This window comes from Salmo trutta, chromosome 28 (genome assembly GCF_901001165.1).
Source record: "Salmo trutta chromosome 28, fSalTru1.1, whole genome shotgun sequence".
NCBI classification, from domain to species: domain Eukaryota; kingdom Metazoa; phylum Chordata; class Actinopteri; order Salmoniformes; family Salmonidae; genus Salmo; species Salmo trutta.
Genome location: NC_042984.1, coordinates 35,063,386 through 35,080,023, shown reverse-complemented (window position 1 = coordinate 35,080,023; position 16,638 = coordinate 35,063,386). Strand labels below are relative to the sequence as shown.

Sequence of the window (16,638 nt, the reverse complement as noted above, 5' to 3'; positions counted from 1 at the left end):
CCTGTCAGTACAATACACACATCACCCTGTCAATACAATACACACATCACCCTGTCAATACAATACACACATCACCCTGTCAATACAATACACACATTACCCTGTCAATACAATACACACATTACCCTGTCAATACAATACACACATCACCCTGTCAATACAATACACACATCGCCCTGTCAATACAATACACACATCGCCCTGTCAATACAATACACACATCGCCCTGTCAATACAATACACACATCGCCCTGTCAATACAATACACATGTCACCCTGTCAATACAATACACACATCACCCTGTCAATACAATACACACATCACCCTGTCAATACAATACACACATCACCCTGTCAATATAATACACACAGAACCCTCTCAATATAATACACACAGAACCCTCTCAATATAATACACACATCACCCTGTCAATACAATACACACAGAACCCTCTCAATACAATACACACAGAACCCTCTCAATACAATACACACAGAACCCTCTCAATATAATACACACAGAACCCTCTCAATATAATACACACATCCCCTCTCAATATAATACACACATCACCCTGTCAATACAATACACACATCGCCCTGTCAATACAATACACACAGAACCCTCTCAATACAATACACACAGAACCCTCTCAATATAATACACACAGAACTCTATCCTACACTGACTTCACTGACTGGCTGTATCCGAGCTGAGACTCAATTTGCATTTTCCAGTAATCAAGCACAGCAATAGCCCACTGTGTGGTGTAGAGAAGGAGGAAGGGGAAGTGTGTGTGTGTGTGTGTGTGTGTGTACTACACTGATGAATGAGTAATGTCATTGGGGAAAGGCTCATGCATAATGTCATTCATATTCATAACGGTGTAGCATGCAGTCCACTATGGCATGATGAGGGCCCACCGCAGCACACTGTGAGCATAATGAGGCCCCATCAATACCCACTCACTGTGTCCGTGTGTGTGGGTGTATCCATATGTGTCCGCATGCCTGTGTGCGCGTGTGTGTGCGCGCGCGCGTGCGTGTGCGCGTGTGTGTGTGTGTGTGTGTGTGCGTGCGTGCGTGCAACATCTGTGTGGGTTGAGGCAGTATAGGACCTGCCATTGGGAAGGTGGTCAAGTGAAGTTGAGACCAGAGGTAAACATTGTATTGCGTATTGTTTTGAAAAGCCAACTGAAAGCCCATCATGACAAAAATGGGTTCATGTTGAAGGTTTAGATGATGGGTCAAGTACATACAGTCGAGCACAGAGAACTCAGGGCCGTAATCACTAGGGCCGCCAAACGAGAGAGGGAATGCACGGGTCTGCGTCTCAATCGTCCGGGGCGTTTTAGTGAAACCGAGTTCAAAGTTCACCAACCAGTGACGCCCTACAACCCATTTCCATTTTTAGTCATTTAACAAATGCTCTTAGGGTTAAGGAGGAATAAGGGTTAAGTGCTTTGCTCAAGGGCACGTCAACAGATATTTTCACCTAGTCGGCTCGGGGGGATTCGAACCAGCAACCTTTCGGTTAACGGCTCAACGCTATAGAACCCAGAGAAGCCCCTTAACCCCTATTCATCCTTTGTACTGTTTGAGCTATAGTCAACAAATTGAGTCACAAATGGCACCCTATTCCTTATACACTGCACTACTGTTGACCAGAGCCCCATAGGCATTGGTCAACAGTCTTATTATTATTAGTATTATTCTTTTTGTTTATTTTCGACCGGCACTGTTGGAGCCCGGGAACTTAAGAATTTCACTGTACCCTGCAATTACATCTGCGACTCTGTGCATGTGACTAATAAACTCTAATCTAAATCAAATGTAGTGCATTAACTAGGGAATAGGGTGTCATTTGGGACGCACAGCTGGAGTGCGTGGGCCGTGGCTATACACTGAGTGTACAAAACATTAGGAACACCTTCCCGATATTGAGCTGGACACCCTTTCGCCCCCCCAGAACATCCTCAGTTCATCGGGGCATGGACTCTACAAGGTGTCGAAAGCGTTCCACAGGGATGCTGGCCCATGTTGACTCCAATGCTTCCCACAATTGTGTCAAGTTGGGTGGATGTCCTTTGGGAAGTGGATCATTCTTGAAACACACGGGAATCTGTTGAGCGTGAAAAACCCAGCAGCGTTGCAATTCTTGACACAAACCGGTGCGCCTGGCACCAACTACCATACCCCGTTCAAAGGCACTTCAATATTTTGTCTTGCACATTCACCCTCTGAATGGCACACATACACAATCCATGTCTCAATTTTCTAAAGTCTTAGAAATCCTTCTTTAACCCGTCTCCTCCTCCCCTTCATCTACACTGATTGAAGTGGATTTAACAGATGACATCAATAAGGGATCATAGCTTCCACCTGGATTCACCTGGTCAGTCCGTGTCATTCACCTGGTCAGTCTAGGTGTTCCTAATGTTTTGTCCACTCAATGTAAGTTTCCATTGATTCTCTTAACATGTGTCCCTCCCTCCCTTATTTTTCTACGTCCCCAGCCATTGTTCTTTCACGCACCATTAAGTTTACACTTGAACTTTCTCTTCCTGTCTGCCGTGACCCGGCGACACTGGCCGTAAAAGCCAACGGTCCGCCCCCTCAATAAATGTATCACCTCATAAAGACGTGGCCGCTGGTGCCACGTTCAATGGGACGTATCGACAACACAAAGACCAATGAAGGACAATCCACTGGTCGTGCTACGGGAAACTGGGCAGTCATTCACATTTGACTTTGAATGTGAATACACAGTATATCTACAATATGTGATATGACATGGATTGCGCATCTGAAATGATGGAGGTATTTGGTATTCCGGTCGTGGTGTGTGTGTGGGTGTGTGTGGGCGTGTGTGTGTGACAGTGGTCAACCGAACAGAAAGGGTGGAACAACAACAATACATCTGCTTACCTTTTTGATGCAGCTCTCCGGAGAGGATGCCGTCTCGCGGTCATTCAGCATCTGCTGTGAAGAAAAAAAAAAAAACATTTTTTACAACTCAGCTCGGACAGAAATAACAGACTCCTAATTCCAATGACACAATGACGTATGGCACTCTGAACAACCTCGGACCAAACCGTAACCTCTTCTATTAATCATGACCGTGGTGAGGGGGACTCCATACCGTTAACCCACGCTTAGACCAGGGGACACAAAGTTACAGAGTTACCACCCACCACATCCTCCACACACCCCACTTAAGAGCCGTTGCAATAAATGCCTCCGTTTTGTCTGTAATCTCCCCTCCCCCCCTTCAGCATAACAGGACATTTCGCTGAGACAGTCAGCTTTGGGGGAGAGAGAGGAAAGGAGATGTGGAATTAGGCCTCCAGCAATATTTACTCAGAAAGGCTGTGGGGAGAATGCTGCCAGTGTCTGGAGGTTGAAACGCATCAAGTTGAGGAAGCAAGGAATGATGAAGAGGTAGGAGGGATGGTTACAGTGATAATGACAAACCCCCTCCTCCCTCTCCACCCCCCCCTCACAGTGGCTCATTCATGGCTGGGAATTAGGGAGGGGAAAACATCCATAGTCTGAGTTTAGTTGGGATTATCAGGCCCATATAAAAGACACACACACACACACACCGGCATCTCTCAAGCTCCCCCCCCCCGCCTCCCAACGCCCCAGCCCCCATCCCTATCCTCCCCATCTCTCTCCAACAGAGGGTGTGTTGTGTGGGTCTGCACTGGCAATTCCGTACCCATATATTGAACTTGACATATTAACGTTTGGATTTCTCCTTGAATGTCCTGGATGATTTGAAGGGGAGGTGGGGCAGGGATATGGGTCTGTGTTCCCGAGCAGTTATCTCATTTGGAATCTGATGTGGGGAAACTGTGGGGGGATTATTTGGAGCGTACAGTGGAGTCTTTTATGAATCACGTTGAATAGACCAGCTCAAAGAGAGATTACGGTCTGTGTGGACGGTAAAGCCGGATCGGGGTTCTATAGGCGCTGGCACGTTTCTGCCCGACAAACACGCGATTCATCCCGGCCCTAGACCCATTTACTTGTACATGTGCAATTGCTAAGTACATGACTCTAAATGTCCAAACCTCTTAAGGTTTAATGGTCACATGTATCATGTGTGTGCATGATTATGCCACTGCCTCTCGACCATCCAGGGCTCCAATGAAAGAGACTTGAAAGGGATCTCATTTGTGACTCGATTCAGGAAACTAGGCGTATGTCACGCGTCACTAGGTTACGTGTAGGATCTGTGTTGTCATATTATTCCTATCTCAGAGCCGTTTGCGTTGCTAGTTAGAGCCTAATGTTAGCTAGCTCACATTGAACCTGGTCGGTTAGCTACCTGCAGATTCATGCAGGGTACAAACATCATGAGTTGGGATTTTGGTTCAATGTTTAGCTAGCTAGCTACATGTCTTAACAGAAGACTCCACTACGCAAGTAACCATTTCAATAGAATGTCACTGTGACAACTGTTGATAGACGTAGCTGGTAAATTCGTCTCTGGCTATCTACTCCGATTTCAGAGCACTCTCGTCTGAGTGTGCCAGAGCGCAGAATAACTGACGAATTTACGAACGCTCAACACCCGTTGAATATGGCCCGTGTCAGTAAACGTTGGCAAAAAAGCTTAAATGTTTGCCAGCAGCACAGTTGCCGTCACCAATACTCTGGATAACATAAAAACAGCCTAACCAGCTCTGCTAGGGCGAGTAAAATGGTCAGTGAGCTGTTCTCTGCGCCAACGTTAGCCAGTTAGCTTGGGTGCTTGACTGTTGTTTGGACAGAACGCTCGGATCAACCCTTAAAGAGATGGGTGGGGCTAAAGCGTAAGAGGGTGTGAACAATGCTAAATGGGTGTAGACAAAGAACGGCTCTCCAGTATGTACAAAAATATTCAAAGGCCATTTTCTCAAAAGTGAGATTACAAGTTTATCAACTTTCAAAGCAGAATGACTTTCCCATTGTTCCTCAACTGTAGTGTATGATATACAATTTTCTAGTTCTGTCTCTACTTTTATCCAATGTAAAAAACACAAATTTTTATTTTGCTGCATAAGACCGAATTGAGCTGGTCGGTCACATTTAGTTAAATAAAGACCAAATAGAAATGTTAAAGTAATCTAGTACTGCCAATAGGTCTCAGTGTCTCCCATTTCCTGTCAAGGGAGACTGGCATCCAGTCCATGTGCTCTACATCCGAAATGTCACCCTATTCCCTGTATAGAGCATTTCTGTTGACCAGGACCCCTAGACTGCCATTTCAGTGAATAGGATGCCATTTCAGTGAATAGGATGCCATTTCAGACATCTGTATTTAAGACTCATCCATGTGTGCTGCAGACAGACAGACAGTGGACCAAAGCTGCGGTTCACTACATTAAGCTGTCAGTGGATCTCCCAGCCCACTGAATGGAAGCAATTACACCACAGATACTTACACGAGTACACTTACATCTAGAGTCTAATCCTCAGCCTTGTCATAGCCATCCCCCTTCGTAATAACAAAATCACATCAGCCGGCGGCGCAATTCAATGACACTATTTTAAACTAGCGACGCCGAGGTCTTTGTATCTGGTCCACCACAGCCCATGTGTAACTCATAAGCCCCCTCAGCCCACCACACACAACAGCATCCAAATACACCCTTGGTGTGTGTTTATAAATGGCTGTAGCGCTGGGAAACTGCTCAGTGGCACAGCTTTGGGCAATGCCAGAGACAGAGAGAGACACAGAGACAGAGAGACAGAGAGACAGAGAGACAGAGACAGAGAGAGAGAGACAGAGAGAGAGAGAGAGAGAGAGAGAGAGAGCAAGGGGGGGAGAAGTGTTGGCTAGGGGTCAGCGGTGTGTGTGTGTGTGTGTGTGTGTGTGTGTGTGTGCGTGTGCGTGTGCGTGTTTGTGTGCGTTCACGCGGCTGTGTGTGTTGCTGCGCGTTTCTGTGTGTGGTGGTGCTGATAAGAAGAACCCTCCTTCACATTCCTGGCCATCCTGTTCACATTGTGCTCTGACAATAGCCCTTAAAAGTGATGGACACAGATAATGGAAGAGAGGAAGAGAGAGAGAGGGAGAGAAAGATTGAGACCGAGAGAGTGAGAGGATAGAGAAAGAAGAGAGGAAGAGGGTAGACAGAGAGGCGAGAGAGGCCTTCCCCCTATGGTAATATGTGGAGACCAGCTGTAACAGTTTACAAAGTAACAGCTTCATTGATTCTGCAAAACGCTACCAGGCACTCCAACAGGGTTAGGCCCTCTCTCCCTCTCCCCACCACCCTCTCGACACGCCAAACATAAATATGTGTATGTATCAAATTGTGCGAGAGTAACCCGAAACTGTAGGAGACATGCAAACAGACACAAGCAGTTAAACTGATGGTTGAATGTCTTTCAGCTTTTTGGTTTAGACCCGCTTCTTCCCTCCTCTCCCCCTTTTCATTCTCGGCTGGCGCGCTCCAAATCTCAACGCGAGACTCTGAGAAAACATTTTGTTCTCGTTTCTCATTGAGCTTCGAAAACCAGCTGCTTAAAGTGAATAAATGTAAAAACACCTCCGTTGAAGGTGCTGTGTGCTCTGCTCTGAAGAGCAGCGGTGAACGGGGTCTCCTGCGCTGTAACGCATGAGGTTATAGGTGTGATGCGCAAGGCCCGAAGTCCGCCTCTCCCTCCCTCCCTCTCGTTCAGCTCCTGCAGACGGACACACGGGCACCCGCACAGACACACACTCTCCACAGCCGTACAGAGACCCAGCCAAGCAAATAAATAGCCTATTAATTAGAAGAGGGGAAAAAGTGATTGGCCTTCCTGACTAACACCAGCGTATGATTTATTGCCCGTGTCACCGTCGTTTCAAAGTCACTTTTCTCCACGTCAGAGGGAACACTCAAAACAGAGGTGAGCTTCTTTCGGGATCCCTCGACAGACCGGTTTCACATTGTACCCGTGTGGTCCTATCTGCGCTAGGTTAACGCTAACCTGCGCTAACTTGTCTATAGGTCTTACGGGCATGACGAGTAGAGAAACTATGGCAAATAATGCCGGTGTCATGGAGACAGTGGAAGGTGTGTGTCTGGGCACAAAACCCTCTTTATGGCCTGAAATGACCTCAAACGTAAAACACACGGGTCTTGATGAAAGTGCAGCCACCTGCGGAATCATTCCAACGCGGTGACTGTCTAAACCTCATTAGGTGTGTGTGTGTGTGTGTGTGTGTGTGTGTGTGTGTGTGTGTGTGTGTGTGTGCGTGTGTGCGTGTGTGTGTGTGTGCGTTTCCGCACATGGCGAGAAATGAGAAATCCCCCTCTTATGAAGTTTATAGCTACAAATATCATTTCTATTATCGGATGGTGTCAGAGCTTTTTCATCGCCACTTTAGTGCCATTCGCAGTGACACGCCATGATGAGTAAGCACGGCGGGGTGTGGAGTGTAAAGAAGCTCCTCGGCGAATGGGCCGGCTGTATTGTTTACAGCCCCCCCCCCCATCGTTGCCAGCCAGGCACACATGGAGCAAATCGGGCCCAGTTAATTCCAGAACCTCTAGCGCCTCTTCTTCTCTCTACCCCTCAGAGGCTGTTCAGCGTAGGCCCTACACAAAGCCCACGTGGCCGTTTGCCTTCACAACCCCTGCACCACTTCGCAAGACACAATCACTATGGAAACCGGGGGTCCACTTATTGCGAGGAATTAGCGATAGTGCTTTAACTACTCAGGGATCAACGACAAAGGCTAGAGCATCCCAGATGTACACCAGTAGCACAGACACAAAAATTAAACAAATAAAAGATCACTTTCAGAGTTTTCGCTGTCGGAAAATGTTGGCACACATTGCCAAAAACAATTCTCCTCAAGTCTGGATAATATGAGGCAATATAGCAACACAGCCAATGGATGGTTATGGATGTCAGAAGCCGCAAGTTTCCAAAAAGAAACACCAGCAAACAGACCTCAAGGCCTTTTGAACCGACAGACTGACAACCCATTGGCTACAGGAGCCACACCAAGAAAGCCACAAATTGGAAGTTTTGCTATGCAGTTATTGAGAACTTTCTCCAGCTGGCAAGAGCTAATTGTGGCAATGCCGGGACATTATTGATTTCGTGACCTATAGATTAGCACGGATGCGGTCTTCCGCGGCGCGATCGCGCACTGCATAATAAACGGCTGAGCGTGCCTGTGTGTGTGCCTGTGTGTGTATGAGAAAGAAAGAGAGAGAGAGAGCTCTTTCTGGTTTTCACTGCTCTGCCGTCTAAACTGGGCACTAACTATCATGTCAAACATGATTGCAGCAAATTAATCACTGTGATTCTCTCCAGCACCAGCCGCTCTCAACCCTTCACAGCCGACACGCTTCAAGAAAAATATCACTAGTCTGCAGTCTTTTCCTATGAGGTCTACACTTCTGATATCGCTTTGATAGCCCTGGACCAAAACAGGCTTGCTCTCTCTTTGCCTCTCTCTCTCCCAGCCTCTCTCTCCCAGCCTCTCACTCTCTCTCTCTCTCTCTCTCTTTCTCTCTCTCTCTAATCAGTTGAATCTTGTTTGAGTAAGGATACTGTCTGACTGGATAGGGTTTTTTGGACTCAGTTTGTGTTCCAGGGTAATTTGTCCTCAGTGGGGTGTAAAGGGGCTATTTTGGGACTTCCCAACAGATACGGCACTATCACTACTTAAAACATATTTTAACAATGAGCCTGCTCAAGAAAGAACACGGAGAAGGAGGGAAGGATGGAGAGAAGGAGGGAGGAAGGGGGGAAATCCTCCCTGCTAAATACCAGGAAGCTAGGCAGCATTCTGATAGAATATATTTATGAAGACTTTAATAAGCTGAGGACTTGAAGCCGTCTGCCAAAGCAAACATCAAGGCAGTCCTGATAGCAGAATGCTCCGAGGGCTATTGATGGGGGGGGCAATTAAACATAATGGCTCCCAGCTTAGCATTGTTTGATTCCATATTATAGCCTTATCAACGTCTTCCACTTTGGCTGTCAGTCGAATGTGAGAAAGGCATACAGACCATGTTAGCGGATGGCAGAGGAATGCACTAGTCCTATTGTCTGGGTCCAACACAAAGGTGAGAGAGATCAGAGATTGGTTTGACGGGCCTAAGGCTAACAACGTTATTACTCAACGTATCGGGATGGGCCAGGCGTTAGTTGGCGGAACTAAAACCTCCCAAGAGATTGAGTGAAAACACAAAGGGCAGATTTGGCAAACACGCGCTGCCATTGTGCGGGCCCGTCACGGCCACTTCTCAAACAACAAGCGTGTTTGCAGTACGAGCAACGAGTCATTTAAGAGTCCTTTAAGAGTTCCCATGATTTATGCTCGGGCAAATGTCACAAAAAAATATGACAGGGGCTTTTCAATAAAACCCGGGACGAGCTGCATTATTGTTTAAATGGTTCCTATGACTCATAAAATGTAAAAAATATCAACGTATTACCCATACAAGCGACATAGGAGCATGATTTATTTGGCTAATATTCCACAGCTTAATATTCACCAAGCATACACCGACAAGCTGAACTCCTGTTGCGTTCTTCAACTTCTTGTTGGAGTCAATTGTTCTCTTCAGGACAATATTAGCGCTGAAAGGTTCACGGTCCGCACTTGCTCAGCAAATACACCTTGACAGTGGTACATTATTTTATAATGCCGGGAGAGAGAGAGAAATCGATGTTGTGCCTCGGAGTTGTTAAAAACGCAAAAGAGAAAGAGAGAGCAAGAGAGAGCACAGGAGCAAACGTATTAAAAGGGTCATATTTTCATACAGGCCTCGCGCCTCATCCATCACCTTAGCATCGGGCCTCTATCCTTTTAAGCCGCGACGCAGAACTTCATATCGACAGAGCCACAGCGATAAATTAGCCGGCTGGCCCACTTTATTGATAAGTCATTTGGGAGGATGATCAGTAATAATCATAAGTGAATAAGGGAGGGGCGATAGATCTCCGGCCAACAGATGCTTTGACAGCCGCATGGTCGCCGACCAATAAATAATGCTACCTTGGTGGCTAAGAGGATTAGCTTTCACACCATGATATATGGCATCTTCTGTCTTTGATTTTGATAAGGTTGCGTCGTATCGATATGTCGTCGGGGCTGGGGGGGGGAGAAATATCTCCACCTCTTCTCTAATGATCACATACGGCCTCTTGGAACACGCAGGGGGGGACATGGGGGGACGTCGGAGAGAGATTTAGAGCTTGACCTGTAGGCCGCATAAATTGGATCGAGAGTCAATCCATATGATACGTAGATTCCTTTCACTTCTGCTGGCAAACATGAAGTTTGAAAGATGGGATATCTCGGTAGTGTATGAAGTGTAGGTAGCAACATGTTTTTCATTAGCAACACGCTTCAATCTGATCAATCTGATATTGGCTTTCTGGATTCCAGTCTTCTCCCATCTCAATTTCTTTCCTCAGAGATGTATGTCTGTGTAGGAATACACATTGGGTCAAATGTCTCTCTCAAACCATTGAAGCCCGTAATTCAAACCAGGGAACCCTTTGTATGCAAAGAAGAACATATAAACCTACTTAAGAGACCAGATCTGTCATCGGAAGAGGTTTTTGGAAGCGGGCCACGGGTATATTGTCATGTGATGATGGAAGACGCCTGGCAAAATGATGTATTGTTTATTGGGCCCGGATAAATATTTACTGCTTTTGCATATTTCGGTGTAAATATGCAAAGAGCTTTCCTTACATCGCCTCACGCTGGTCTGACAAGTCCATCCTGCTCGCCAGAGGGCTCGTGTGAGAGAGAGAGAGAGAGAGAGAGAGAGAGAGAGAGAGAGAGACACGGTGCTCAAAGAGAAGAAGGGTATTTAAAGTACACTAACACTAACTTTGGAGAAATTTCGACACTTAGGGGAAAGGGTGGGGTGGTTTTGAAGGTTAGTCCCCTCCCCTTAGATACGGGCTTGTAGCTTTTCCACATATTGACGGGAGGAAAGGGGAGGACGGGGAGGGAGAAGATGGAAGGGCAGACTTGGGGCCCCTAACATGAAAGTGAAAGGTGTCCCTTGAGTTGGGGCTAAGTGCACGTACTGTATATTTGGGTCGGGGGAGCACAAGCAAGCGCTTTCTTTGTGCTTTGGGGTTTAAGCCGGGGTCAGTTCTAGATGATGCCTTCAAGTCGAGAGAGACGAGGAATGACTGCATGATGAGATTTCTTCCCCAGATAAATAAATACCTCGACCAGTGTATTTCCTGCCTGGCTGCGCGTAGTCAAGTCTGATGGGGGAAAGGGGGGAGGTGAGGAGCCCGGGAGGAGTAGAAGGATTGCTTAAAACACTGTTGCATGCCCCAGAAAGACAGAATATAGCCATTTAAGGGATGGTGGAAAAAACTTTTTTACGACAACTTAATTCCCGTCATGTCAATAGCATCTGTAACACCAGAACCACCATAGGCCAACGGCCACTGACGTTTGATTTAGTAAATAAATATAAATCTGCTTAAAAAAATAAAGTCCTGCTCCTTCCCTTGTTTGTCAGAATATTGAAATCACAAACAGAAAGGTATTAAGAGCTTTTTTTTACCCGTTTTTATTTTCACACATATAAATGCACTGCAGGACGTCTCTCTCTCACTGAATTAATGACATAGGCTAAATGGATGACTGGGCGATAAAAACTGATAATTGTGAATGTTACTTCACAATTGAATTTAAAATCAGGCCTATCTGAATGATGACGAGGTTGATTTAATTAACAACAATAGTGTGATGATGAAGAATTGTGGCCATTGTGACTGTGAACTAATGAAAACGCTATTATGTTCTTTGAAATAATCAGTTTTTTTTTTCTCGTATTCTAATGTTACCTAAGACACAACCATCATATATGAAATGTATTTATTAGACTGTGAGAATGTTGACCCATCATTGGCTGGAAGGGGGGTCCATCAAGGCCAGGCGTATGCTAATGAGGGCCGCCTGACAATGTTCTCTAGCGAATACTTATAGGCTGAAACATTAATGCTGTTAATGCTGACGCACTTGGGAACTAGTCTACTTGGTCAGAGCACTTTTTATGAATGTCTAAATTCCTGGTTGGTTGTAGCGCACGGACACCCCTGCTATGGCTAGTCGCTATACCTTCTTTAACCGTGAACACAGTATAGACAGTTCCCCAGTCTCTTTCTCTCGGTCTCTCAATGGCCCTTTTGTCCTGACCCCTGACAAATGTTTACAGTGCGTGTGTTTTCTCCCCGTAAAAGGATCGACAGAGTTGTCTCATCAGTTGGAGAGAAGTAAGGGTGTCGCGTGTTCCAAGAGCCACAGCGAACAGCTTGTAATGTCAGAACATCTTTTGTTTGTAGGAGCACAGACCTCTCTCCCTCTTTCCCTCTCTCCTTTCCTCCCTCCCCCCTTTCTCTCTCTCTCCTGGGGCCACATTTTGACAGTGTAATTTATTGACACCAGGGTCGTGTTCACTAGGCACAAAACGGAAGAAAATGGACTGAAATAATTGACTGTTTTGCTACAGTGTGCCCTAATGAGTATGACCCAGCCAAAAGCACAGAGACTGCCATAGATCCCGCCCCATAGGATATGAGAGAAATAGACATGTACCTGAAGGACAAAGCACCTTTTTCCATGTTCCATGTTGAGGTGGAGGAGATAGGACCAGAGTGGTGCCATTGTAACGGTGATTCAAAATAGACGTATATTGTCATTAGACACTGAACAGACTGAGGATCACCTAAAATAGAAATAATGGTGTCCGGGGTTAATAGGTCAAAATTACAGATGAACAATTGTGTTCCTGTCTGCCGACTGATGAATCCTCAGAGGGATTGGAGAATGCTGTGTGTGTGTGTGTGTGTGTGTGTGCGCGCGCGTGTCGTCCTCCCCTATGGCCAGCTCATCTCCATCATGATGACAGAGAGTCCTGCAGCTGTCAGCTCCATGACAGAGGGAGAGGAATGGCCAGCCTTGTTCCAACTCTCCAGACATGAGCCAGGCCATCGACAACAGGAAAGCAAGCAGCCCTGTGTGTGTATTGTGGTGGTAACCCAAGACTCAGGACGCTCAGGGTTACATTTCAAAGAGACACCAGAGTGCTACAGATGTTGGATATTAAAGGGGAAGTTTCCCTAAAATCCAAAATGTCCTAAGTGATTCCATACATTGAAACTAGTTAGGTGGAGTTGGCCTTCTTTTTCTCCCTGCAGTCTAGAACTGGTAAGCTGCAAAAACGGGTCACGTGACGTGTCTTTGTGCACTGTTTGCTCTGCTCTGTAGTCAATCAAAGAGCGATTGAGGAATTTGAGAATTAGGGATAAATTCTTTGTTTTATGGAAAGCGTACAGCCAAATTAACTATTTTTTATCAATAATACTATCGGTTTTGAGTCAGGAAATGTGTACTTTTCCACCTAAAACGATTGGGATTATTTATATCATTATGTTATAGGGCCAACAGCAGCAACAGCGGAGATGGGTAACAATTGCGCATGTGCGCTCTCGTGGGGCAACTCTGTGACGTATATGCCCTTATTTGGAGCTTGACGTCACAGATGTGTGTGGGGGGGAGGAGCCGTCACAAAAGACTTATCACAGGTAGCCTAAAGTTAGCTCTGAACAGTAGAAATCCAAAGAGATGCCAGCAAGAGCAAGCTGGTGTTCGGTCCCCGTCTGCACTTTATATAAGAAATCTAGGCACAAAATGTCACTCTTTTCCATTGAAAGATACAGACAGATGCAGAAAATTGCTAGTTGCGATAAAAAAATAGGAAACACGATGTAAACACTACAGCCAATCCACGTGTGTGTAGTAAGCACTTCATCGACAATCCCTTCTTCAAAAAAGACATACAACCGGAAATGATGGAACAAAACACAGAAGACAACTCAAAAGGCACAGATGTTCCTTCTGCATTCCCATGGACTGGATCTGGTTCCGTGCCAAAATACAGCGGTGCTTTGGAGAAGAGAAAGCGTCAAAGCTAGCGTACAGATGTACAGTTGAAGTCGGAAGTTTACTTACACCTTAGCCAGATACATTTAAGCTCAGTTTTTCACTATTCCTGACATTTAATCCTAGTAAAAACGGCCTGTCTTAGGTCAATTAGGATCACCACTTTATTTTAAGAATGTGAAATGTCAGAATAATAGTAGAGAGAATTATTTATTTCAGCTTTTATTTCTTTCATCACATCCCCAGTGGGTCAGAAGTTTACATACACTCAATTAGTATTTGGTAGCATTGCTTTTAAATTGTTTAACTTGGGTCAAACGTTTCGGGTAGCCTTCCACAAGCTTCCCACAATAAGTTGGGTGAATTTTGGTCCATTCCTCCTGACAGAGCTGGTGTAACTGATTCAGGTTTGTAGGCCTCCTTGCTCGCACATGCTTTTTCAGTTCTGCACACACATTTTCTATGGGATTGAGGTCAGGGCTTTGTGATGGCCACTCCAATACCTTGACTTTGTTATCCTTAAGCCATTTTGCCACAACTTTGGAAGTATGCTTGGGGTCATTGCCCATTTGGAAGACCCATTTGCGACCAAGCTTTAACTTCCTGACTGATGTCCTGAGATGTTACTTCAGTATATCCACATCATTTTCCTCCCTTATGATGCTATCTATTTTGTGAAGTGCACCAGTCCCTTCTGCAGCAAAGCACCCCCACAACATGATGCTTCCACCCCGTGCTTCATGGTTTGGATGGTGTTCTTCGGCTTGCAAGCCTCCCCCTTTTCCTCCAAACATAACGATGGTCATTATGGCCAAACAGTTCTATTTTTGTTTCATCAGACCAGAGGACATTTCTCCAAAAAGTACGATCTTTGTCCCCATGTGCAGTTGCAAACCGTAGTCTGGCTTTTTATGACGGTTTTGTAGCTGTGGCTTCTTCCTTGCTGAGCGGCCTTTCAGGTTATGTCGATATAGGACTCATTTTCCTATCGATATAGATACTTTTGTACCCGTTTCCTCCAGCATCTTCACATGGTCCTTTTGCTGATGTTCTGGGATTGATTTGCACTTTTCGCACCAAAGTACGTTCATCTCTAGGAGACAGAACGCGTCTCCTTCCTGAGCGGTAAGACGGCTGCGTGGTCCCATGGTGTTTATACTTGCGTACTATTGTTTGTACAGATGAACGTGGTACCTTCAGGCGATTAGAAATTGCTCCCAAGGATGAACCAGACTTGTGGAGGTCTACAATTGTGGAGGTAATTTTTCCATGATGTCAAGCAAAGAGACACTGAGTTTGAAGGTAGGCCTTGAAATACATCCACAGGTACACCTCCAATTGACTCAAATTATATCAATTAGATTATCAGAAGCTTCTAAAGGCATGACATCATTTTCAGGAATTTTTCAAGCTGTTTAAAGGCACAGTCAACTTAGTGTATGTAAACTTCTGACCCACTGGAATTGTGATACAGTGAATTATAAGTGAAATAATCTGTCTGTAAACAATTGTTGGAAAAATGACTTGTGTCATGTACAAAGTAGATGTCCTAACCGACTCGCCAAAACTATAGTTTGTTAACAAGAAATTTGTGGAGTGGTTGAAAAACTAGTTTTAATGACTCCAACCTAAGTGTATGTAAACCTCCGTCTTCAACTGTATGTAGCTAGTCTAATCATTGCCATTCGAGTTGTTCTTATTGTGTTGTAGCCTAGGCGCTCTACCGGTTAGCATATGTTGGTTGAGGATACAATAGACAGTTATTGTGTCACCTTACATCGTAATAGACAGTAATTGTATCATCTTACATTCCAGAACAGACAGAAGAAAAATGAAAGGTGTTGTTGCATTTTAATGACTTACCCCTTGAACACAGCGACAGTGTCATTGCGTTATGGTACACCAGAAGTACCTTCATTTCCAACGGAACGCTACGTTTGCCTTGCAGCATTACGTTGCAGAGGCAGTTGCAGTGCGTTCTGTGTGGTGCATACGTTGGATCTATCGAACACGTAGACAGCAGGTGAATGTTGAACTTTTGGTGCAAACATATCCAGATGATGCTGGGTACTATTTTGCGCAATTCCGCTATCGGTACGATCAAGGCGTTAGGATCGAAACGACACGCTTTTTTTTCGGTATCATTTTTTTGGGGGTATAATCTCCCATGTCTGATGTGTTGGCTAGCCTTGGTTTATTTGCATGACAACATTTCATGTTTTTAAACAACTGTATAGTATAGCCTTGCGTGAAATACACAGCCCCAGGAACCACCTGGGGTAGGCCTATTTGGTTGCATGTAGTCTGTCCTATTGTGTATTTGTAACCCCCACCTCCACTGTCGATAGTGGCCAATGAATATCCCAACAATATAATTACGTTTAGTCCCATGCCCATAAAACAGATTTTACAGATTGTAAACGTTGGCAGCCCTCCAGTAGTTATATTAATCAGAAGCAAGTATTTCATTGTCAGACATGTTTGTAGGTTGCTGTTTACTTCGTATAACTAATCTGTAACACTAAGCTACAGTCTTCACCCCCCCCCCCCCAAATAAAATAAATACATTGCATCTGTGATTGTTAATAAGGACAGTTTTTAGGTAAAGGGATTCCCCCACAAGAGCGTATTACGCAGTTGTTAACTATCTCTGCTGTTGTTGCAGTCGGCAACATTAAATCATGAGAAAATAATCGCAAGCGTTTTAGGTGGAAATGTAC

General features: G+C 45.2%; 1 protein-coding gene across 12 annotated transcripts in view; it reads right to left on the bottom strand.

Annotated features, from left to right (window-relative positions):
- prdm16 (PR domain containing 16) overlaps window positions 1-16,638 on the bottom strand; it is a 229,100-nt gene that overhangs the window by 103,059 nt on the left and 109,403 nt on the right. For all 12 annotated transcript variants that reach the window (XM_029719769.1, XM_029719774.1, XM_029719770.1 and 9 more), the window contains exon 3: window positions 2,929-2,982. In XM_029719769.1, the coding sequence (XP_029575629.1) occupies window positions 2,929-2,982 (54 nt within the window). The remainder of the gene's footprint in view (window positions 1-2,928; window positions 2,983-16,638) is intronic.